Source organism: Dendronephthya gigantea, unplaced genomic scaffold (assembly GCF_004324835.1).
Source record: "Dendronephthya gigantea isolate DGI-Jeju-01 unplaced genomic scaffold, DenGig_1.0 000019F, whole genome shotgun sequence".
NCBI classification, from domain to species: domain Eukaryota; kingdom Metazoa; phylum Cnidaria; class Anthozoa; order Malacalcyonacea; family Nephtheidae; genus Dendronephthya; species Dendronephthya gigantea.
In genome coordinates this window covers 2,546,584-2,569,693 of record NW_021163029.1, presented here as the reverse complement: position 1 = coordinate 2,569,693, position 23,110 = coordinate 2,546,584, and the positions used below count along the sequence as shown (strand labels likewise).

General features: G+C 37.7%; 1 protein-coding gene and 1 long non-coding RNA gene across 3 annotated transcripts; one reads left to right on the top strand and one right to left on the bottom strand.

Annotated features, from left to right (window-relative positions):
* The first annotated feature begins 535 nt into the window (after positions 1-535).
* On the top strand, positions 536-16,789 carry LOC114521006 (NACHT, LRR and PYD domains-containing protein 3-like). 2 transcript variants are annotated; one of them, XM_028541389.1, is made up of 4 exons: positions 536-2,570; positions 2,869-2,916; positions 12,225-12,582; positions 16,719-16,789. In XM_028541389.1, exons 1-4 carry the CDS (start codon positions 655-657, stop codon positions 16,767-16,769), a joined length of 2,373 nt encoding a protein of 790 aa, XP_028397190.1. In that variant the 5' UTR covers positions 536-654; the 3' UTR covers positions 16,770-16,789. The 2 variants fall into 2 exon arrangements, with proteins under 2 accessions (XP_028397190.1, XP_028397189.1); XM_028541388.1 differs by lacking the exon at positions 16,719-16,789 and having other exon boundaries at positions 12,225-13,230.
* Positions 811-3,118, bottom strand: LOC114521008. The gene is made up of 2 exons (XR_003686750.1): positions 3,016-3,118; positions 811-1,188 (listed from the first exon to the last, which is right to left on the bottom strand). It is a non-coding gene; the product is annotated as an uncharacterized LOC114521008 (long non-coding RNA).
* Positions 16,790-23,110: the final 6,321 nt, after the last annotated feature.

Genomic DNA, 23,110 nt, shown 5'->3' with positions numbered 1-23,110 from the left:
AGATAAGAGATTTTCTCGATTCCACAGTCTTGTTCAGAATCAATAATAGCGGTCAATAATTTCTAGATACTTCATGCATTTTCTCTGTTTAACAACCCCACGCAAGCTCCACGCAAGTTAACTACTTGATTAGTTAATCATCCGACTAACTACGTTTTGTGCAACGCAGTTAAGTCGTGTAGTTAACAAATCATAGTTAAGGATTTAACTACAGTGATTAGCGCTAATCACAGTAAAAGTTAACGACGTTTTTATACAACCGGCCCCTGAAGGGTGTAATTAAAGGGTGTTGGTGCAAAAATAATTAAATAACAGCAGGGTGGTGGTCATATGATGAGATCAAATCTAATCTTCTGGCAAAATTAGGTAATTACAGACATGGAGGTTTGCTTAAAACTGATTCCTCGTAATTGTTACAATACCTACAGTTCAGTAGTTCTTGCTTTGTTTGTAGCAATTGGTGTTGTTCTAATTGGAATCGCGAGTGATTACGAGTCGAAATCAAGTCTGGAATGTCACTTCACGAGCTCTTTATTGAAGGGGAAGTACATTGAAACACAATGTCGTCTTCAATATGCCCAAGAATTCCTCCCTTCGTTATCCCTCAATGTCCAGATTGTGATAAGTTTTGGACTTGTCGTTGTGTTTAGTGTTATGTATGGTCACCTGGTGAAACATAGAGTCGACATCTTCGCAAATAATCCAAACACAAGTTACACAACGACGAACGAGGGCGTAGAAGAAAGCCAGCCACTACAGTTTGAATCGCCAGCTGCACCGGAAGTCTATCGAAGTAGTAATCGTAATTTTGTATTTATGGCTTACATAATCCATTTGATCGTTTGTCGTATAATACCACTGACAATATTCTCAGCATTTCTCTTAACCTCATCCAATTTTCCGACCCATTTTGAATGTCCTTTGCCCAACATGAGAACAACAACTAGTACTTCCCATGAGAACGTCGCAGGACCAACTACGAATTCTTCATTTCTGGACTGCACTTATTCAATGGCTGGGAAGAAACAACAAGTTGTTGTCGGCTTTATCACGATAAATTTTCTCTTCGATGCAGTGACACTCGTTGAGATTGTTTATTTGTTGTGGTCAGCATTGAAGAGATCAACTTTCCATACTGATCAGGAGTTCATTAGCGTGTACCTTTTACGAAAACGAACCAAAACAATCCTAGAAATAAACAAAATAATTCCATCAATCCAATCTAAAAATTTATTTGACCTGACTGCAATCTTAGGAGGAAAACGTTTGTCAGATCGAAAACTGGAGGAGATCTATATCAATGTTATGATTCGAGGTGGAAGGGAAACTTCTAGGAAAATATATAAAGATAGACATGAGATTTATAAAGCTCGTTTAGAAAAACTCCCTAATGCAAAAGTTCTTGAGAGTACAGCAGAATTATTTCAAGCAGCTTCTGGTAAGAAACAACCTAGAACTGTTCTGATAGTGGGCAGACCTGGAATTGGGAAAACTCTACTGACAAGAAAAATATTTCAGGAGTATCAAAAACACACAGAAAGATTCTGGCATGGAAGAATTGTACTATTGATCCAATTACGTGATTTTAACAAGGGAGAAAGAAGTCTTAAAGAAATATTAAGTCAAGTTCATGGTTCAGTTTTGCCAGCTTATTGCAACATGACCATCTACGAATATATTTACAGGAACCCAAGTAATGCGATTCTTGTTTTTGATGGCTTAGATGAACTTAAAGTTGATAAAAGGTGTTTAACTGATGAAAAGATCATAAACAGCCCAGACAAAGTGTGTCACATCTTTCGTATCCTTAAACAGCTGGTGGAAGGCAAACTATTGCCTGGAGCTACTGTACTAATCACATCTCGACCTACAGCAGAAGATATTTATCAGTATCTAAAGTTTGATCGGGAAATAGAGATACTGGGTTTTAATGAGGAACAGATAGAAAAGTATGTTAAAATGTTTTGCCATGATGACATTAGAAGTTCAGAGATGTGGCAAGTAATCAAGAGTTCGCCAGAACTTTTAAGCTTCTGTTACATACCAGTCAACTCCTATATAGTGTGCTTGACATTATATGAAAGCCTTGATTTTGGTCAACATGAGAAGGATAAAAGCTACAGCAAGATTCCTAAAACAATGACTGAAATGTACAAAAGAGCTATAAGGATTTTGTTGTTCAAACACAATTCAAAATATGTGAATAAACCAGTCCCAAAGGATTATCTGACTGCAAAACTTCCAGAGCAGCTTCAAAACAACTTAGACAAACTGAAAGAAATTGCAAAGCAAGGCATGGAAGACAACCAGCTAGTTTTTCAGTTTGATGGCACTGATGAATTTATAGATGACTTAGCAGATTGCGGTGTATTTAATCAGTTAGAAGATGAAAATCAGTACATCTTTTCTTTCCTTCATCTTACAATTCAAGAGTTTCTGACTGCACTATATGTAGTTGATGATATTAGAAATGTTGAATCATTTTTATCTAAACACATTGATGAACCCAGGTGGCATTTGGTGATCCAGTTTGTATCTGGGTTACTTGGAGATAGGATGAGGGAGTTAAGGTATGCCTCATTTTTCTTCAAATTAGTTTAAAAAAGTAATACAGTAGCCAGTTTCATTGTATAGTAACAACTCACAACTCATTTTCATAGCCATTTGTATGTGAGGGAATCTTTTTATATTATCTATTCATCATAATGTATTGCACTGATGAAGCCCCTGGTTGATGGAGCAAAAACTCTGCATATAACCAATACACATGGTATTACTTTTCCCATGCACAGATAAAAAAGGAAAGAAATATGGATATATCTCTTTGTGTTTGTACTAAATCAGTTAAAAATATAACTTTTTTATCAGGTCAGCAGAGCATAAAGACAATGAAGTGATTGAACGTATAAGTAAAAGGTATAAATTTTTTACTATTTAAGGCATATATCCATTATATAGCAATAGGCTGATAAATTATTTCTGTGTGATGCATGTTGCTAGTTGGCATCAATTTACCTTAAGAAAACATTTTCCTTGGAGATTTTCCAAGATTGATAAAACTTCTGCCTCTTGCATACAAATAATTCTGATTAGCCCACAGCCACCATAGCAGCCCAGAAATCTGTTTATACCACTGAGCTATATAATAATTCCTGGAGGACCGGCTCGCCACCAAAAAGTGTCCGCAAAAACATGGCGGATTTTGAGCTTTGCTGACGCCACATGGTTCCTTTTGCTCATGGTAGTTACCACTGACATACCGCGATACAAGGTGAAAAACTGTGTCCATCTCCCTCCTGGTTTTTATGAAACTATTTTCGGCTTTCGGTATATATTTTTTGTTTTTCATATAAATCCTCTTTTTCCCTGTTCAACAAATGGAAAGGAGACGTAGCTTTGTGCTCTATATGTCTGACGTTTTGAATGGCTTAATTCAATAATCGGGGGAATGATTTTTGTTATTCGGCTGTTATTTTATGGCATCCAGGTAAGCCGGTTTTTATAACAATTTCAGTTTTTTGCCTTTGGACTCGAATATAAACTGATTACCAAAGGTTCTGAGCCATATAAATCCATCAAAACTTATGGTACAAACAGCAAATATACTATTTTAGACCTTTGGTACATGTGCAATGTTATACTCAAACTTTATCATTTTCTTGACTTGTGTGGGGAAGGAATTAAATTCCTGGCAATGTCAATCTTTGAGTTTGGTCTATTTTGTTTTCATGATAGCAAACAATAATGGAAATAGGTAAACCTTCCCCCCAGTGAGTCTATTAGATTTAAGCAATAATTAACATGATCTGACTGACAAAAGTGTGGAGTGGGTGCTGATACAAAGTAATAAGATTTTTGCTGCAAACAGTGTAAATTTCAACTGAACCTCTGATGATGGTGACTGTTAAAACCTAGTTAATATATTATCTTGTTTGCCTTGTCAAATTCAAATCAATTATCATGGCTTATAATTAATTGATTTTTAACTTCTTGCACCTTGTGAATAAAACTTGATCAGATCTCCATTTATATTTTTCAGGATGAAGATGCTATGAAATAAAGCAAGCTAGAGATGGCTTATTAATTGTCATGCAATTTGTTGGAACATTGAACTGAGATGTATTAAGCACATTATACACATTGTTATGAATCTGCATTGTTATCCTTAATTACCATGTTATCTGATTTTGTTGTTGGCTGGTATTTTTATAACCATTGTTATATTTATAAAAGAAATAAATATAAACATGCATTGTGTGAGCAGTGTATCTTCAATCTGCAGCCACTTTTATAATTTTCTGTTTATGGTATCAAACTCAAGAGGGCTAAATTCAATAGGCTAATCAGGAGTAATTGAGTCTATGGAGGGATGAATATTATTCATTAATAAGACCAGGGGTGCAATTAGATAATAATGAAAATTTTATAGCCTATTGAGGTACAATTAAGCTGATGACCTTACTGAAAAGTGTATTATGCAAATATGACTCATGGTTGAAACTATATTCTTGCACTTAGTCAGCTGCCAAGCATCTTGCCCCTGAGCTTTGGCCTCTGTTTCTTTGGATTATACCTAGATATATTGTTCTGAAGACATTCAAGACCATTCAAGAAAACATTATTAATTGCATACTTTCAGTAATTCTGCTGTTCATGCAGGGTTCAAAAAAGTCTAATTGATGTCCATAAATATCCAATTGTCCCCAAAATGTCCGACAATAGTGCCAAAAAGTTCAAGTATTTGTTATAGGAATGTAGAAATAATGAAAATATAATGAAAAACACCTGTCACGAACAAAAACGCCTGTACGAAAATCTTCAATTTTGTCCACAATTTTTTGACGTTTTAGTATATATTTGTTCTTGCGTTGGCAATAACAGCGTCTACGACTTGTATTCATCTTAAAAAAACGCTTCATATTTCAAAAAAATGCAATTAATGATGTTTTCATGACTTTATATTTCAAAAAAACAAAACAAGTTTTCACGGGAAATTTTTTTTATAAAGGCCAGGGGGGAGAACCTGTTGTTTACTAAATCCAGGGGGGAGAACACCCTTGTAGCGGGCTCATTATTGAGCCCGGTCAGTGGTAACTACCATGGCCAAAAGGAACCATGTGGCGTCAGCAGAGCTTCTGCGGTTGCGCAGAAGGGCGAAGTCCGCCATGTTTTTGCGGACAAAAAGATGGCGGCGAAGTTACCGAGAAATGACGAGCCGGTCCTCCAGGAATTATTATATAGCTCAGTGGTTTATACTCAGTCTTCGACTGCATTGTTTACGCGCGCGGTCAGCTTCTACTGTCTGTATTCTGTCTGTACTAATTACTGTGATATTTATTATATGGCACGCGGTCTCGTGACTAAAATGGCGTGCGCTGATTGGTTCTTTGCCGGTCTGGAATCCCCAGGATTAGACCGTTGCCGTAGCAACTATCATATTTTTGAACAAAAACAAGCTTGCATTTTTATTTTTGACACGAAAAATATCGACGGAGAATGGACGAAGAAGGGCAATATTTGGTACATGTGAATATTATATTTATTCATCTTTGATTTTTGTTTATATTACTGTATCATTCTTATTTGACGAGTAAAAAACAAAGTTTTGGAAGCCACTTCAAGGCTTGCTTGCGCATTGTATAAATAAACAAACTAATAATATAGTACGCACGTGCTCATTGGTCGAGAAGCGTCATCTATTTAACAATTAGACAACGAGTCCGAGTTGTCTATGAGCGAATAGTCAACGAAGGCGAGTTGTCTAATTGTTTTAGTATACACCCTGTACCTAGATATATTAATTTGGAGAAAATAATCGATACACCGCAATTACACCGAAAAATAATTTAATTAATTCAATTTTATACGATCGCGCGAGCGAATTTTTCATAAACGCTCACCATCACGAATAGACAACGGTTGAGTAGCCAATCAGAATGTAGGATTTGTAATAGACAATAGCAAGGTTCAGATTTGGCTTCCACTACCTGTACCACTACCGCTACCTCTCGCTAATCTATTAAGCTCGTGATTGGTTAGTCTGATAGATCTTCGCATTTGATTGGTTTATATTCCCTCAAAGGTTGTGGTAGTCGTAGTGGTAGTTGTAATATTGCTTGTTTCTTACGCTTTTTCTATGTATCTTTCTATATATCCCTTACATAACTAGATCTCCCTCAATTAATGTCAATCAATCCCCTAATCAATATCAAGTCTATATTTAGCTATTACTGTCCGTGTCTATATATATATATACATTACATCTCTCCCTTTGTTTAATGAATTATCAAGTTTGGGTTTATTGCATTTCCAAAAAGTTCTCTCTGTCTACGCTGCCTTGTTGACCTTCTCACCACTGGTTCTGGCGTTGGTTCGTCCGCTGCTCGTTCGATGAGTGCATTTCCTGTCGGTGCGTTCCAATCATCTTCATCTTCGGATTCCTTTGCGGCGTCTGGTATCTTCTTAAAGAACGATACATTTCTTGTCACCTTATGTCTTTGGTTTTCAGCTACTATTGTCACTCCTTTACGTTCAAGCACCGTGTAAGGAGTTGGTTCGAACTTGGTTGTAAATTTGTTTTTCTTTTTCTGTCTAAGAATGACTGTGTCTCCCACTTGTATCTCTGACGGCGCCACTCTCCTTCGTTTGTTTGCGTATTCTCTCCCTTTGTCTTTGGCATTGGAGTCATTCGATTTGGCTTCTTTATGTCTGTTTAGTACTTTAGCTTTTGGGTTCAACATGGGTAGGACTCCTCTGACAGGCCGATTAAAGAGAAGCTGAGCGGGCGGTATGTTGGTAGAACAATGGGGTGTGGTGCGATAGCTTAACAGGAACCTCGAAAGTTCTTGGACCCAGTTACGATGTTCTGAACGAGCGGTCTTGATTGCTTTTGCCAAAGGTTTCATAAAAGCTTCTGCTTCTGAGTTACCTTGTGGCCATTCAGGTGTTGATGTCTCATGTTCTACGCCAATCTTTGTTAAATAATCTTTGAATTCTTTACTATTGAAAGGAGGACCGTTATCCGTCTTTATTTTCAGTGGAATTCCATGTCGCGCGAAGATAGCATCGGTTTTTGGTATAAGTGCTTTAGCAGATGTACTTGTGATGATTTCAGCCTCCGGGTATCTTGAATATTTATCAATTAACACTATGATATACTGTCCGGTGGGAAGCGGGCCGTAGAAATCTGCATGTACAGTTTGCCAAGGACCGTCCGGCGTTTCTGGAGTTAGTAAAGGCTGGGGTGGATCGGTTGGACCATTAATTTGGCACGGAAAGCAGGTATCGATCTCTTCTTTTACAGCTTTATCAATGTTAGGGAACCAGGCATACTGACGTAACAAGGCTTTTGTTTTGACAAGTCCTTGATGACCGCTGTGGGCAAGTTTTACTATCTTCGCTTGTAGAGTTGATGGTATTATAATACGTGTTCCTCGGAGGATTACACCATTTGTATGGTCCACTGTTATTTCATCTTTGATGTTTATGAATGGCTTTACATGACTGCTGCCCCAGTTACCAGACTTAACTGCTTCTCTTACTGCATTGAGACTGGGATCCTTTTCCGTATGTTCCTTGATAACTTGTATTGGAATTGTGGTTTGCGCGGCATTAGTCGAGATGAAGTTTATGTATTCTTCAGCAAGGTTGTGTTTTGGTATCTTCGATTGCGGATGTCGTGACAGGAAATCTGCTGGGTTAACACTGCCTGGTTTGTAGATAACATTGAAATGGTATTGCTGAAGTCTTAGAAACCAACGTTCTATTCTAGCTGGAGGTTTGGACCGAGGATTGTTGTAGATCAACTGTAATGGCTTGTGATCAGTAATTAGGTTGAAAGGTGCACCGAACAGGTAAAGGTGAAAATGTTCAATGCCCCACACGATCGCGAGAGCTTCCCTCTCGGTTTGTGAGTACCGTTGTTCTACTGGGGATAATGCTCGGCTGGCATAAGCGATAGTGTTGTCTTCGTTTGTTTTTGGATCCTTTTGCGTCAATATGGCAGATAAACCAACGGGACTTGCATCCACCAGGACTGAGGTTTCTTTGGATGTATCGAAATGGCTCATAACTGGACTGTTAGTCAGAGCACTCTTTAGGTCTTCATATGCTTTCTGGTGTATTGTCGTCCATGTAAAACGAGCGTTTTTTTGGGTCAATTTTCTGAGTGGCTCTGTAATGGTCGCGTAGTTTTTGATGAACTTAGCACTGTAGTTAGCCATTCCTAATAGACTTCTCACTTCACCGACTGTTGTTGGTGGTTTTGTATTGGCGAAAGCGTCCACTTTCTTGGGGTCTGGGCTAACACCTTTTTCTGTGAATACCAGTCCAAAGAATTCAAGATTCTTTTTGAGGAATTTGCACTTTTGTAGATTGAGAGTCAGGTTACTCTCTTGCAGACGTGTAAGTACTTCTTCTAATGCTTGGTCATGTTCCTGTCGAGTATTTCCAAACACGATGATGTCATCTGCGATGTTTTTAGCTCCTTGAATTCCTTGTAATGTCTCCTGTAGGGTGTGTTGGAAGAGTTCCGCTGCAGCATTTGTGCCGTAGTTTAATCTTTTATAGCGATATAAACCGAGATGAGTGGAGAAAGTTGTTATTCCCCGAGATGCTGGGTTCAGCTCCAGTTGATGGTAGGCTTGAGTTAGGTCAAGTTTTGAGAAAAACCGAGCTCCGTTAAGCTCAATAGAGACAGCTTCTAGAGTGGGTATGGGATGTCTAGTTCTCTGAATAGCTGTATTTGCTACTCGCATATCTACGCACAATCGAATCTTATCGTCACGCTTTGGGACGACGACGACTGGGGAAACCCACTCCGTTGAAATTCCTTCGGGTATTCTCTCAATGATGTCATCCTGTTCTAATCTGCGTATTTCATCTTCAATTTTTCCGCGTAAATGGAACGGTGCTCGGCGCTGCGGTTGTGCAACTGGTGAAACGGTTTCATCGATAACTAATTCGATTTGTTTGTTCTTTAGTTTCCCAAGTCCACAGAACACAGGGCCATGTTTATCTAGGATGCGTGCGAGGTTTTTATCGCTCGTTGTTGGTGTGATTTTTGAACGTTCTGTTTCCTTGTTTATCTGATTTAAATGGAGACTTACGAGTCCAAGTTCTTGTGCAGTTTCAGAACTAAGTAAACAACCGCCGTCGTCAGAAGTAACAAATATGGTAGCTACCGTGAATTTGTGTTTCGACTCTGCTAAAACGCGGAATTTTCCTTCCATCTTCACAGGTGTTGTGGAATTGAAGGGATATGCTTTCACGGATGTTGGCTGAAGTCGGATATCTCGCAGTTGTTGGAACGTGTGTTTATCGATTACATTTATGCTTGACCCCGTATCAATGGTCATTTTTACTCTTTGTCCATTGAGAGCAATTGACGCTTGCGGGTGTTTTTGTTTGTTGTTGACCGCGTAACAATATTCTGGACCACTACTGTCGCTGCTAGTGTTGTCCTGGAGGTCTGTGTTAACTGGTCGTAGGTCTTCGCGTGGTTTACCAGTTTGTCTATTTTCTCTCGTGTTGCTACTGCGGCACTGGCTAGCAAAATGGTTTAGTTTACCACAATTGGCACATGTCTTGTTTTTGGCAGGGCACGGTTTGTTGGTGTGAGGGTAGCTGCCACCACAGTAAAAACATGTCTTATTGGATGTCTTGTGTTTTGTTTCTTTCGCGGTTGGCGTTTTAACTGCTTGAATATTGCAGCTGTCTAAATGTCCTTCGATGTCAGCTGCATGCGTCTTGCTTATTTCTTCCCGCCTGGCTGCGAGCAAAAGATCTTTTAAAACATACTTGGGGTCTCGCAACGCTTGTTTACGCACGCGACTTGACTTTCCTCCAATAACAATTTGTACCATAATTTCGAACTCTACATCTGAAAACTCACAGTTTTTTGACAGTGTTCGTAGACGCGTGTGGTATTGATCTATCGTTTCCGTGTCGCTCTGTTTTGCTTGTCGAAATTTGTAGACTTCGTATAATCGATTTTTTTGAGGCTCGAAGTATTCGGTGAGAAGTTCCGTCGCTTTATCGAAGTCGTCGTCGTTACCAGGGTCTGGAAAGTGTCGAAAGATTTCCCGTACTCGCGGTCCTGCTTGGTATAAAAGTAATGCTCGTTGGCGTGTCTTGTTTGTAATGTTGCTCGCCGTTAGAAATGTTTTGAAATCTGCCAACCAAGTACGCCATTTAGCCGCTATATTTCCTCCCGCGTCAGCATCAGGGTCAAACGGTGGCATAGGCGTGAGATATGTCGCCATTATAATATGTTTTAATCACTTGTTTTAGTCTTCGTCGCCAATGTAATATTGCTTGTTTCTTACGCTTTTTCTATGTATCTTTCTATATATCCCTTACATAACTAGATCTCCCTCAATTAATGTCAATCAATCCCCTAATCAATATCAAGTCTATATTTAGCTATTACTGTCCGTGTCTATATATATATATACATTACAGTAGTCAAATCTGAACCTCGCTAATAGTCCGGTGTATACTTTTTCCTGTGTTTCTATACAGTTTTAGTATACACCCACTATTGTCTATTACAAATCCTACATTCTGATTGGCTACTCAACCATTGTCTATTCGTGATGGTGAACGTTTGGGAAAAATTCGCTCGCGCGATCGTATAAAATTGAATTATTTTTCGGTGTAATAAATTGCAGTGTATCGATAAATTTTTTCGAGGTTAATATATCTAGGTACAGGATGTATACTAAAACAATTAGATAACTCGCCTTTGTTGTCTATGAGCGAATAGTCAACTCAGGCTTCGCCTTCGTTGACTATTCGCTCATAGACAACTCGGACTGTTTGTCTAATTGTTAAATAGAAACACTTGTGGGAGTTTGGGAGAACTCGAAATAACGTGGAAAAACTCGCCCTACGGGCTCGTTTTCCAACTGATTATTTCTCGTTCTCCCAAACTCCCACGCGTGTTTCTATTTAACAATTAGACAACGAGTCCGACATTTAACGTGCTTTCGTTAACGGTCATTGATTTGTTTACATAATATCGATAATATCGATTAAACTGATGAGACTACGCGAACGTACTGGACTGATCATCGTATAGCCTTGCCGCAAGCTATAAAAGGATTAGACTAACAGGGGCGGCGGAACAGGGGGGGCTAGGGGGCTATAGCCCCCCCAGAAGTAGAGGTGGGGGGGGCTTAACCCCCACAAAAATTTCATGAAGAATGCCAGAATGGGAGATTAAATATACAAACTACGTTACCACGAAGTCGTCAAATTAATGCTCGCTGGCGTATCAAATGCTAATAAGATATTTTATATTGTGATACGGATCAAGTGAATGTAAATTGATTGATCTTTCATAGTTGTCTTTAACAGCAGAATATTCGTGGTTGTATATTGTTATTATTTTCGCACCGCCATTTTGTTTGGAAATTATTTTGAGAATTTGAGAGATGATTTTTCAAATGTAAAAGATATCACTACACGCGCTGTGCCGTTTTCAGTTTGTGTTTGCCCATGAAAAACTACGACAGGGGCGTGCTGGGTCTTCAAGAAGAACAACGAATGAGTAACATTTTAGGGGGCCCAAGGGCGCGATCCAAACAAAAACAAACTAGACAAACTGTCTCCACTTTATTATACTGTATGATGATGTGTTCTATTGGGCACTTGACGTGCATTATTTGATAAATTAATCAAATTATGATGTATTGTTACTTTGTTAAATGAAATTGATGAAAATCAACCATTTATTTAAGTACTAGGGAAACAAAAGTCGCTTCATCTCGTTACTGTCTCATTACATAATTTCAATTTATAGTCTAAAGGGCCCATTATGCCAGGGGCCCACAACGAGTTCCCATTGTCCCGACCATGGCCAGCACGCCCCTGAACTACGATGAAATTAAGCGGCAAGTAAGACTCTGAGATGGCCATTTCCGAAGATCTAGAGCATTGAAATTCCAAAAAAAATTCGCTCGGCGCGAACCATGGTGGCGCCTCGTGAAATTAGCCCCCCCCCAAAAATATACTATGTTCCGCCGTCCCTGGGATTAGTATGTATAAAATTGATTTATTTAGTCTAAAAAACCAGCAATTTTGGGCCGCCTATGGTCTGTGTTGTTGTCATTTTCACGCTGTGAGTTAAACTGTGAATTACTGGCCATTTAATACTACGCAGTTCTCTTCAGTGAAATATAATCTGAACTTCTGAAATTTTCTCTTAAAATATCTTAATCTAGATTTCAAGACTGGATGCCAAAGAAACGATATATTGACAAGAGTAGTGACAAAGGTATACTCGTGATAAAAAGTGTTTGGGAAATGCAAGAAGATCGCGTCATGAAAATGATTTCGTCGTTTGCGTCTGAGGATGATGATGATGATGATGATGATGAAACATTTACTTTGAGCCACATAAGTATTGCACCAGCAGAATCTACGGCTTTGTTCAAATTTTTAAGCCACATCAAAAACTTGAAAAAGCTTCAAATCATTGATTGTACTGTGACGAACTTTACTATCCGTGAATTGGCTGAGTTTTTGAAGAAAGATAACCATGGCCTGGAGAGTGACAACTGTAAACTTGCTGTACTAAATGTAAGTGACAATAGAGGTTTAGAAACTGAAAGTGCTAAATATTTAAGTGATGCTTTGAAGAATGACAACTGTAAACTTACTGAACTACATTTCAGTGGCAATGATTTAAAAACTGAAGGTGCTAAATATTTAAGTGATGCTTTGAAGAATGACAACTGTAAACTTACTAAACTAGATTTAAGTGGCAATGGTTTAAAAACTGAAGCTGCTAAATATTTAAGTGATGCTTTGAAGAGTGACAACTGTAAACTTACTGAACTATATGTAAGTGGCAATCATTTAAAAACTGAAGGTTCTAAATATTTAAGTGATGCTTTGAAGAATGACAACTGTAAACTTACTGAACTATCTGTAAGTGGCAATCATTTACAAATTGAAGGTGCTAAATATTTTAGTGATGCTTTGAAAAATGAAAACTGTAAACTCACTGAACTAAATGTAAGTGGCAATGATTTAAAAACTGAAGCTGTTAAATATTTAAGCGATGCTCTGAGGAGTGACAACTGTAAACTTACTGGACTAAATGTAAGTCGCAATGATTTAACAACTGAAGCTGTTAAATATTTAATCGATGCTAAGATTGACAACTGCAAACTGATTTACTAAATGTAAAGTCATAATGGCTGCAATCCTGTAAAACGCATCAAATGTTTTTGTTAAGCTGTAAGTGCAAAACACAAAACAAGAAAACCAAAACGCATTTTACGATCTTCAGACGCATTAAGCAGTTCTCTGGGCGATTCTCACTTCTTGCAAAACGCATTTGAAAAAAGCAAAGGCACCTTTGAAGAAATAAAAACACATTCCAAACAAAAACACATTTGAAAGTGCAAAACACATTTGGGAACGCAAAACACATTTGAGAGTGCAAAACACATTTGAGAGCGCAAAAGATTTCAGATTTTTGATTTTAGAGTGCAAAACAACAGTCAGCATGATGAAGCACATTTCAAATCGCGAAAAAGGTGAAAGATCATTACTATCGCAAGCGCATGTCGCGTTAAAAACAAATCGTAATAAGACACAGCTTGTAACTGAAAAACACATTCTGGTGGCATAACTGTTGGTTGTGATTTTGGTTAGGGAAAAAAGCGGGAAAATACGGAAATATTAATATACAATATTTACTTGTGGAGCAGGTTCTTATATTATATAGCCTTAATATATGGATGAAGAAGAAGCAATTAGGTACTATTTCTCTAGAAAGTATGAGTACAGCACAATATTGCAATTTCTCGATAAATATCACGACATAAAAATGTCAAAAAGGACTCTCTTGAATCGTTTGAAAGCATATGGATTAACTCGGCAAAATTGTGAGATCAATGAAGCCATTCTTCGTGAGCACATAGGCATGGAGCTTGAAGGAGCAGGAAATCTACTTGGTTACCGAGCAATGCATGTGGCGGAAACTACATTTAAAGTATGGAATAAACGTACCACGATCTTCCGTTGAAACTTTATTGCGAGAGATGGATCCAGAAGGAACCAGGATAAGACAAGCCCGCAGACTGAAAAGACGAAAATACACCAATCCCGGGCCGAATAACTGTTGGCACGCCAATGGATACGATAAACTAAAACCTTATGGATAGTACCTATACATGGTTGTATTGACGGGTTTAGTAGGCGTGTGATATGGCTGGAACTGAAAATGAGTAACAATGATCCTAAAGTCATTGAAAAGCTATTTAGGGACGCTGTGGCTGAAACTGGTGGTTGCCCGATGATACTTCGAACAGATCGAGGAAGCAAAAACGGAATCATGACTTCAGAGCAGTGCTTTCTTAAGGCTAATTTCCACTCCGGAAAACGAGCAGTGGATCGGATCAGATCGGATTTTTTCCGAGCTGGTTCGATCAATAAAGTGATTTCGGATCGGATCAAAAAAAGTTAAAACCATTTGAACTTTTTTTTATCCGGTCTCGGACGCTTTCGGATCAATATAAGCCAAAAATTTCAACAAACGGCGCACGCGCGGATTATCTTTCGTTCCGATCCGATCTGATCCGCTGCTCGTTTTCCTGAGTGGAAATTAGCCTTTAGACGAAATGGTACAGATTCATTAGCTGGCTTGAAAGCTCGCCGATTCGGTTCTTCGCATAGCAATCAACGCATCGAAGCCTGGTGGGCGTACCTTAGGCGATCGTGAAGTTCATGGTGGATTAACTTTTTCAAGGACATGATAGATGCCGGGAGTATGGGTACTAGCAACAAAACGCATTTTGAGTGCATTTGGTATTGTTCCAGTAAGATTATATAGAGATATACCGAGATGGATGGAACAGTCACTATATTCGCAAGTCCCGACACGATACTGTTTCAAGGATACCCAACACTTTGTATTTCTTGCCAGAGAGTGTTGATACTACAGACTGCAAACGCCCATGCGATTTCGAGGATTTAGAGGAAAACGACAATGAACTTTATTCAACCGATTATTCTAATGAATCACTCGTTTATCAGGAGTACTTATATTATGTCAATCAAATGATTGGTATTGCTGAGCCAAACACCTGGAGAGATGCAGTTGAATTGTACCATAATATATTACAAGTAGCTCTACAATAAGTTCAAATTGAAATAATTCCGATTTGATTTTTTTGCATGCAGGCACATTTCGAATAGAAAAGAAAAGGGGCCAAAATTGGATCTTTTCAAAGTAGGCGTGTCAAGAATCAAGATACAGCAAAGCGCATTCCCTAATCCCTGTCCCCAAGTGGGTGTATAATCCAATATCAAGAAAATCCAATGTAAACTGTTAGATTTTAACAAATCATAATCAGTGGCGCCGCCATATTTTTTAACAGGGTTGACAGCATTCGTGGTCACTGTAAGAACAATTGATTTTAAAAGAATTATTAATACGGAAGACGAATATATGAATATTTGCCCCCCCCCCCACTCGTCAATCTGGCGGCGTTACTGATCACAAGTTATTGTGATAGTCATCAAACAATTTGATTTTGCCTAAATTGATAAATTTATAAGTATAGTCACTATAGTGTGCGTTAAGTGGCATTTAATTTTCTCCAAAAATATGTGCAAAGGCAAAAGGGAAAACGTTGCAACACTACAGTTATGAAATATTGAAAGTGAGAATATGAATAAAACAGACAACTCTAAAACATCCTGACAACTTATTTTTTGTTATGGCAATTAGTTATAACTTATTACCTATAGTTGTAATGTTAACAACCCATTATCATGCGATATCAAAGTAACTGAAAACCAGGTGAATTCAACAAACAAAAAGTGAATTCATCATTAAATCAATTTTCCTCCTTTAATCAAGGTTACTATCCCTATTCCAATGAGAACTTCTTTTGTGGGCATTTGTTGTTTCTTTTGTAACTGTAACACCCGACAACTTTGAATGACTCGAATTCGATACGGTGTTCTCTTAAAAATCGCTATTATCAAGCACATTCCCACAATCGTGACAGAAATAACTTTAGAACGTCTGAATTACATTTTTTGTATTTGATAGTTTCTAATTGAAAAACTTTTTCGCGAATGGGAATGTGTTTTTCCAAATAGACTCAGAAATGTGTTTTGCGCTCTGAAAAGTGTTTTGCGTTCTCAAATGTGTTTTGCGCTCTCAAATTTGTTTTGCACTCTCAAATGTGTTTTTGATTTGGAATGCGTTTTTATTTCTTCAAACGTGCCTTTGCTTTTTTCAAATGTGTTTTGCAAAAATGAGAATTGCCCAGAGAACTGCTTAATGCGTCTGAAGATCGTAAAATGCGTTTTGGTTTTCTTGTTTTGTGTTTTGCACTTATGGGCCACCGTATGCAAGCAAATCATATTAATATTTTGTACACGACAGATTGGTTATTTAACTCTCATAGTTTTTTATACGAGCAAATGTTCTTTGAAATGTTTTTGCGGAATATATTTTGCCTGTGTTGATCAGAAGTTGATGACTCGGAAATTTTTTGCCATTAAATTTAATAAATCAGTTTGCATTGCCATTGTTTTAATAAAAATCAATCAGTGTTTGTAGTTTCTGATAAGGTTTTTTTTGCTTTGTAAATAGTTTCTTGATTGTACATGACTGTAATTCTAATAATTTGTATTTTGTAGTTTAAGTAATTTTTAAGCTAGATTTCTTTAAATAAATCCATGTTTATTAGGACAAAGTTTCGTTTTTCAAATCAGTTGCCCGTCAACAAAAAAACACATGAAAATACTCCACAAACCTGACGATCATTTGATTAAGGATTTTTAAAGCTTAGCGCGCTGCATGCGGTGATTGATACGAAAAGAAATTTCTTGTCTCCTTATCGGAGAATCTCATATCAACACTTCTTTTATACATTCACAATTAATGCGCTTGCAAAAATTGATAACTGTGAATATCTAAACAACTTGAAGTCCTTTGATTCAAATTTGTCGTACAGGAATGGCTCGCCTACAATATATTTCCGCGTTTAAATTTTACACCTTTAAAATCAGTTTACATTTCGCTTGCAGTTTTGCGCAATCAAGCCATTCATATAATTAAAGCATTCTAACTGAAAAACAGAATTCATTTTCCTGGAGAAAAACAACTTTGACAGATCATTTGAAGTGAGTGTTTGCAGCGCTGCGGCATTGCATTTTCTAAACTCACTGCTCTTCCTGTTTAGCGCAGGAAGCTCGTGTACCATTCTTTCATGAACTGTAGATACCAAATATGCAGACAAAAAGAATGAACATTGAATGAAGTCTGGCCGCAAGAGAGAGAACTTAACCTATGAAGACTTTAGGCAATGGTAATATTCAAGAAATCTGTATATTAGGTGTTTAAAGGACATGAAAATAATAGCACACAAGCAACCTCCATGAAATGTCCCTGAGTGTGCGCTAGTTGATCATCAGGGGCCAGTTGTATCAAAGCCGGATAGCGCTATCCACCGGATAGTGATTTTTTCAACCGTTCTAAAAATGCTCGAAAAGCGATAAAATTTTAGCTTAGAAGCAACAATTATTAAAGAGGATCTTCGATTTAGGAATACTAAGATTTACTCAAAGTTGTAGCAAATAACGGCCGATTTTGAAGCGATTGAAAAAACCACTATCCGGTGGATAGCGCTATCCGGCTTTCATACAACCGGCCCCAGGTTTTGACCGAGGTTGTGTACCCAGAACTTACATTCACATACCACACACAACATTAGTCCTGGGTACCAAATTAACCATTGCCTGAACTCAGGATAACAAGAAAAATGTATACCTAGGGTGATCCCTCTTTCATCCAGCTCGCGTCGCTTTATATCCATAAACGATCCTTTGTGACGGTGCTTGATACAACGAGTACCACCAGGGACCCCTTCGAATGAAAAGGATCATTTCGTTTTCCAGAAATACCTTGTTTCATATCATGCAGTACTATTGTGGCAAATCCTCAAGCGCAACAACCTCTTTCGACCGATGCAGGACATCCGATTACGTCATGGTTGTTCTTTAATTCGGCTCTCTTCGCTTCTGGCGTCTTTAGGGGTTCGGTGAATTTATTGTTCGATGTTTAGCAGCACAAATCTGTGAAACATAAGGCACGTGTGAGCGTAAATTTGAGCAGCACTCCGAAGCGAAATGGCTTTAAAACTGACAGAAATGTTTTCAAAATTAGGACAACTACAGTCTAACAATTACCTTGTGACATTCAGAAGCATTTGTCGGCATTTTGTTGACGTTAAATGCTCTCTGATGACGCCTTTCAACGCGAAACGTCACTGTGCATGTTTATAGTTGTTTTCCAAATCTTGTGGAAATTCAGGTTATTTCACGACTCGTAGCTCCTCGTTTTACAATAGACATCCAGTCAGCCCATCTTTGAATGCTCTCTAGGGACGCATTACAATGTAAATAATCGTCAGTGATTATAGCTTCTTCTGAAATCTTATGAAGATTTAAGTTTACTAGCTGCTGTCGACACATATCGCCTCATGACCACTCTATCGAGATTGTCGAATTTTGCATCCTGAAATTGAAGATAAAGAAAACTTTAGTTACAGAAATAAATCCTAGGATGTTTTAAAACATTACTACAACAAATTAGGGCAGAAAAAACGAAACAAAACGAGAAACTAAGCTATTAAGATAGACCTTGTGGCTTGTGCTTACCAAGGTGTGACTTTAAAGTCGGCGTTGAATGAACACGTTCTCGTCGAATTAACGAAGCTAAAATTGAAGATAAATCAAGAATAAGTTACACAAATCAAACAATGAATATTGTAAAGCATTATAACGATGAAATAAGACAATAATATCAAGAAACGACCGCATATAAACGGCCGGTATTTTAAGGGAAATAAACACGCTATGACGCTAACTTAACTCATTGTAATATCACATCATTTCGATGTAAACGCAGATTAAAATATCATTTAATTCTTACGCTCACTTCGTCTTCTTGTCTTTTTCTTCAAAGTCACTTTAGAGAAGCTTTAAGCAGGGTTTTTTCCTTGTAAAATATGTGACCTTCTCTTCCTTTTGTCGTGAACGGTACATCAAAAAAGTGGAAGAATCGTAGTCACATGCGCAATGCACCCAGGGCATGACCAAAATTAAGATTCGAATTTGCCTCCCAAATTAGCTCCGCGTCCTTGATCCTCATTGGTCGTATTCTTTCTTCCTACGGACGAGCACGGAAAGTAACGGGCGTATAACTGACCCTTAAATTAGGTGGGGAACTTTATGAGGCTCTCGCCCAAAAAGCCTAGTGACTCTCTTCAATGTTCAAAAATATCAAAAAATGGTCAAGGGTTGTAGTGGTTTTTCAATCGCTCTAAAATTGCCCGTATTTTTGATACAATTTGAATTGATCCTTCCTACTCCTGTTTCTCGCTCCCTGACACAGCTAACCCAAGCCAAATATCAATAGCTAATATAAATACATAAGAGATGGCTGCGGAGGAGGCTACTATTATACATTGTTAATATTATTGAAATACTAAAAGTTGTCGAAAATATAGTAAAGTTTGCATCGTAAGGTTGTGTTAATTGTGACGAGTTATTGAATTTGAATGAAAGATGTCAAGAGCCTATACTCATGGGCTGATGAAAATTTGTGAAATATTTGCCGTTGAGTACGCGCATATTAATTCATATAACCGTTCATAGTAACCTAAGGGAAAAAAAAAGGTCTTTTACCTTAAAAGCTGTCGGTCTGGTGGTGAAGGCAAAGTTCTCGCAAGTGGTAAGCAATGATCGCGAGTGATTACGAGTCGAAATCGAGTCTGGAATGTGACCTCACGAGCTCTTTATTCAAGGGGAAGTACATTGAAATACAATGTTGTCTTCAATATGCCCAAGAATTCCTCCCTTCGTTATCTCTCAGTGTCCAGATTGTGATAAGTTTGGATTCGAACAGGGCAATATGTTTCATTATGACTGCAGAGAAGAATTCGGCAAACACTAATCTAAACGAGCTTGTATAATATATATTTACGGTTGAAGTGAAAACTGGCGGGTTAAGGCCTTAAAAACTAATTCAGTTCAATGGGGTAGTAATTTGGTTATCTCGTTTGTAAATAGTATTCTGGGAATTGAACCCAGAGACTGAATCATACAGTCGATTCAAGGTTCTCATGCAAAAACATCTTAGTTAAAAGAAAGTTTACCAAGTGCCTTCAGTCTTTTTTCTCCTGGACACTGAGCGACACTGCGCTGTTTAGCGAAATTATAATTGATTCTGTAACCATTGTTTCGAACAGTACAATATTTAGTCCAAACCAAAGGCACTATTTTTTCGCCAAATGAAGAATAGTTGAAAGGAAAAACCAAAATGAATCGCAGGGCTGTGGATGACCTCTGGGAACTAGTCTATCAAACGCAAACCATGACCTCTGCAATCCACACATCTGTGGCTCCACAGCACCTGTTGCATGCTGGTCATGGTTCGCGAGGAGATCGTGCCACCCGGGCTCAACCCACAGCTCACAGGGCCCCAACCTCGTACGTTTACGGCACACGGCTAACAACAAACGGCAAATTTCAAATCGCTTTTGGGGGCAAACTTCACAAGTTTTTGCCCGCCAAGTAGCTAATTCATGTTTCAGTTTTTATAGACAAATTGCCCAAACGTCGAACAGCTAACAGTTGGCACCAAAATATGATTTGAAATTTGCAGTTAGCTGTTAGCCGTGTGCCGTGAACGTCATTCTTAAGGTCTGTTCACGCGATCGAATTTTGATTGATTGGTTGATTGATTGATTGATTAATTGATTGATTGATTAATTGATTAGTCGATTAATTGATTGATCGATTGATTGATTGATCCCAGCGAGGTTGAGAGTTTTACCTTTGCCAAGCATTGATCAATTTATTTGAAAGGAAACATAGGTCGTGTCACCCAACGATATCATTAGAGACAATTCTTTATTTCTATAGGGGGATGACTGATAGAACAAGAAAGACAGGTTAAAATAGCCTCATTTTCCCTTAGGCTTAGCGATTAACAATTTAACTTGACCTCTTTCCCCCTTACAATAATAACGAATGGCATAATAATAACTTTATCACTAAACCATAGACCATAAATGATATCAAATTTCGTTCAGCAACGCCTAAACTGGTACATAAAAACCCAAACCACGACGTTTTGACCTAAGGACCCTTCTTCAGGAAGCTTAGTATAGTGTTACGGTAGATTTTACATGTATAATAATGGCGTTTGTAAAGACTTTCGCAGGACTGAAAATGTTGATATTCTTATATTGTTGACATTATTATTACAACGGAGTTGAAAATCCGCCTAGGTTTTGTTATTTTTTTGTTTTTTTATTATTTTTTGTTATGTTTTTTGTTTTTTTCATTATTTTTCATCGCCGCAAGTTTTTTTTTTCGCGAAATATACTAGTATTTGAATAGCGTATGAATTCGCTCGCATGATACGGCAATTCCTCCAAGAGGAACAAGTAAACTGTTCTTTTGAAACTGTTCGATTAAGATTAGAATTAATTGGGGTAAGAATAAAATTATTTGGGGTATAGAATATACTCTGACCCTACTTTAATAATATCACTGCTATTTCGCCGTTTAACAAGATGTGGTCGTTTATGGGCGCGTTGACACGTCGCAGTTTGCGCAGGATTGAAGATAATATAAGCTCGAATTCCAAAGTGCAAGAGTAGGACAAAGTGAACGTATCGTGCGGTTTTTTACATTTTTAAACAATTGAACTTCTCTACTTTTTAAAGTACGATGTTCTTCTGAATTTCGCGATCGAACAACATTTATGTTCGCAAGGCATCTAAATTAAATGAGTATGAACTGTATCGTTTATGTTCAGAGGCTATATTCATCCAATTTAATTAAAAATATATACGGCCTATTGTTTCCGGGTTAGTGGCGCTATGCTGATATTAGTACATAGGTAGTTTTTAATATTGAAATTATTAATTTATCACTTACAGTCTGAAGATGTCTTAAGTTAAGACGAAACGTCCTTATCAATAATTATCAAATATATTTTTATATGTTGTCAAAATTTTCTTTTATGGCTTTACTAAAACCACTATGTTGGGGCTTGAATACTTATATTGAGAATACTTATATTATTATATAAAGTTATTGTTTCTTCTTTATTATAAAGTGTCTTCAACTTTTAACTAATTTTTTTCCACTTACTAAATTCAGACACTTAAATACTCCCTAAAGAATATTTTCCTCGAACTTTTATAAGTGAATAACGGTTATCGTGTTGTCTAACCATAAACATTAAATTTTTCTTAGCATCAGCCTATGTAACATAGGCGTATAGCTACAAAAAATTTTTCCGTGTTTTGACCTTAGACTGACACTTCGTCAGGAACCGAAATTATATAGTCATGCTTACCCCCTCAAGTATAAGGACAAACGATTTTTGGCAATATGAAATATCAATTTAAACATAAATTATCCTTTATTTTAATTTTAACTCTTCAATCTAAAAAGACGCGAAAGCATTAATTCTAAGCGGATCACAGTTGATAATTCCCCTTTTGTGTATGAAAGACCTTGTCCAAACAAGACTCTGACGTTGTCCAAACAAGATATATCGTTTTCTAGTGAAAGGTTTAGGCCGCAATACTTTGTAAGCCCAACATTCAGCACCTGCTGTCTCGTGTTAACGGGCCTCGTTAAACAGTAGTTTGCACGAGAGGTAGCAATATCGTCAGAATCAATGGCAGTCTTACTTTTTGCGCTAATTTTATTCTTAAAAACATCACAGCCGGGTGAATGTCTAAACACCAGACAGGCCTTGTTTCACAAAATTAAACAAAAGTATTTGTTGAATCATGTCATCGCGACAAAGCAGGCGGACAACGAGTTTGAATGTGTCATGCATTGTGTTGACGATTTTTCGTGCGCGTCTGTAAATTTTAAAACATCTGGAGTTGGAAAAGGTTTGTGCGAACTCAACAATTTAACACTTCCAACGACAAAAGATGAAAGTATTCTTAACCCAGAGTTCGACCATCTTCACATCACCAGAACGGTAAGAAAAAAAAAGCAAATAATAGTTTCGAACTACAGTTATTTTATAGTGCCAATGTGATGC